The sequence below is a fragment of the Galeopterus variegatus genome, unplaced genomic scaffold (genome assembly GCF_000696425.1).
Source record: "Galeopterus variegatus unplaced genomic scaffold, G_variegatus-3.0.2 Scaffold13725, whole genome shotgun sequence".
Lineage (NCBI taxonomy): Eukaryota > Metazoa > Chordata > Mammalia > Dermoptera > Cynocephalidae > Galeopterus > Galeopterus variegatus.
Genome location: NW_007739836.1, coordinates 12,231 through 14,172, shown reverse-complemented (window position 1 = coordinate 14,172; position 1,942 = coordinate 12,231). Strand labels below are relative to the sequence as shown.

Below are 1,942 nucleotides of genomic sequence, written 5' to 3'. Positions count from 1 at the left end.
CCTCCACCCTGCCACTGATTTCTGTGCACACAAAGTTCAGAACCGGTAATTTAGAGGAGGCGTTTCCCAGATTCTCATGTGGTTTATGAGAAACAAAGGCATCTGTCCATTTCCTCTCTTGTCCGTTCCACCTGCCACGTAGATTCTGTGTCCCCAGCTTGCTTGAGCCCTCGGGGAGGATCAGCCACACTCTGAGGGAAAAGGACCAAGCATTTCGTCCCCCAGTGAATGCAGGGGGGGCTTGCAGTGTGAGCCTGGAGCAGGAGCCCAGTGCCTACAGTTGGTCGAGGGGAAAGATGGTAAATGGGCCGCTAGGAGCCCCCACCTCTGATCAGCCTTGAACCCCGTGTGGCCTGCTGGGGCGTTCCCCAAATCTCAGAGCCTGAGCTTTGAGGCTCCAAGTGAGGTCCGGTGGCAGCTGGTGACAGCTGTTGTTCTAACGGCAGACATTCCCTTTTGCTATCAGAGGCGTGTCCAAAAATGGAGTTCGTGACGGCTTCAGCATCCATGTAAACCTCAGTTTCCTCACCTGCAAAAGGAAGCTCAGTGAGGTTCTGAGGTGTCCTCCCCACCTCACAGAGTGATTAAGCAATCAGGGGACATGATGTCACTGAGAGCCCGAGTGAATCACCATGATTATCAGGAGATGAGATCCCTTGTGGTGGTTAGCTGTCACACGGTTTAAATCACCCACAGGGGGTCAGCTGTCCCAAGGCCTTCCTCTCTCAGTAGCTACTTTTTCACTGTCTTTTTTCAACAATTTTCTATTGTGCTAAAATACACACAACATACATTTCACCATTTTAACCGTGTTTCAGCGCACAGTTCAGCAGCATTAAGCACATCTACATTGTCGTGTGACCGTCACACCATCATCTCCAGAACTTTCTCATCTTCCCAAACTGACACCCTGTTCATTAAACACTCACTCCCATTTCGTTTAAAGTACCCACTAACCCACCCTCCATGTCTGTGGATTCGCCTGTTCTGGACGTTTCATGCAAGTGGAATCACACGCTATGTGGCCTTTTGTGCCTGGGTGATTATGCCGAGTGTGGGTGGCTTCCTTCTACCTTAGCATTTGGTCTGTATAAAAGGACCTGCGTGTCCTGTACCTGTGAGTGACAGTGTCCTAACATGAGGGACACCCACAGCCCTCCCCTCAACTTAAGCACAAGAGTCTCCCCAGTCTGTCACATCCACCTCTGGGGCTACAGCGAAGCCAAAATGCAATGCGACATCTGAACCCGTGACCTTGGTGTTTCAACACCACGCTCTGCCCAGCTGAGCCAGCCGCCAGCCCTGATGCAGCAAACCCTGAAAAGGAAAGTCTCTGAGCCATGGAGCTGTCATAACTCGTGAGGCGTAAGGAGAGGATGGGTACGCCTGCTGTCCAGTGACCTGATGTGTGGCACTGACCGGGCAGTCCTGCACAGAAGGCCAGTGTCCTTTCCCACCGGCATCGGCACCTCTTAGATGTATCGCATGGTGTCTCATTTCATCCCAGCAAGTGCCTCTGACGTGCAAAGTGGGCTTGGTCCCATTTTACAGATGAGGAAATCAAGGCACAGAGGCTGCTCCACAAATTGCCAGGGTCCCTGCAGCTTGTGAGTGGAATGGCTGGAGTACACAGCATCCCTTCCCTGATGGCTTTGTCTGGACAGCGGCGTTGCCCCTTGGCCTGGATCCTGAAGGGCGTCATGTGGGTCGGCATCCCAGTGGAAGGCCACCTTCTGTGAGGGGACAGGAACATGCACCTGGCCCTGCTGTGCTCCCAGAAGCCCACTCATGCCCTGCTGTGGAGGATCGCCCAGCAGCTGGCCCTGCAGCTCCCGGTAAGGTCCCCTTGGTGTCTGGCCACCAACTGCTCCCAACAGCCCCTTGGGCTCCCAGATGGGGGTAACTTTGTTTCTATGCAACTTTAAGAAACAAGAGACATCAC

The 1,942-nt window shown here is 53.3% G+C and overlaps 1 protein-coding gene across 1 annotated transcript in view; it reads left to right on the top strand.

Annotated features, from left to right (window-relative positions):
- Positions 1 to 1,739, top strand: part of LOC103581706 (zinc finger RNA-binding protein 2-like) — a 10,902-nt gene extending 9,163 nt beyond the window's left edge. Inside the window, 2 exon segments of the mRNA XM_008563475.1 lie at positions 447 to 546; positions 1,552 to 1,739. Of these exon segments, the coding sequence (XP_008561697.1) occupies positions 447 to 546; positions 1,552 to 1,739 (288 nt within the window).
- The last annotated feature ends 203 nt before the right edge of the window (positions 1,740 to 1,942 follow it).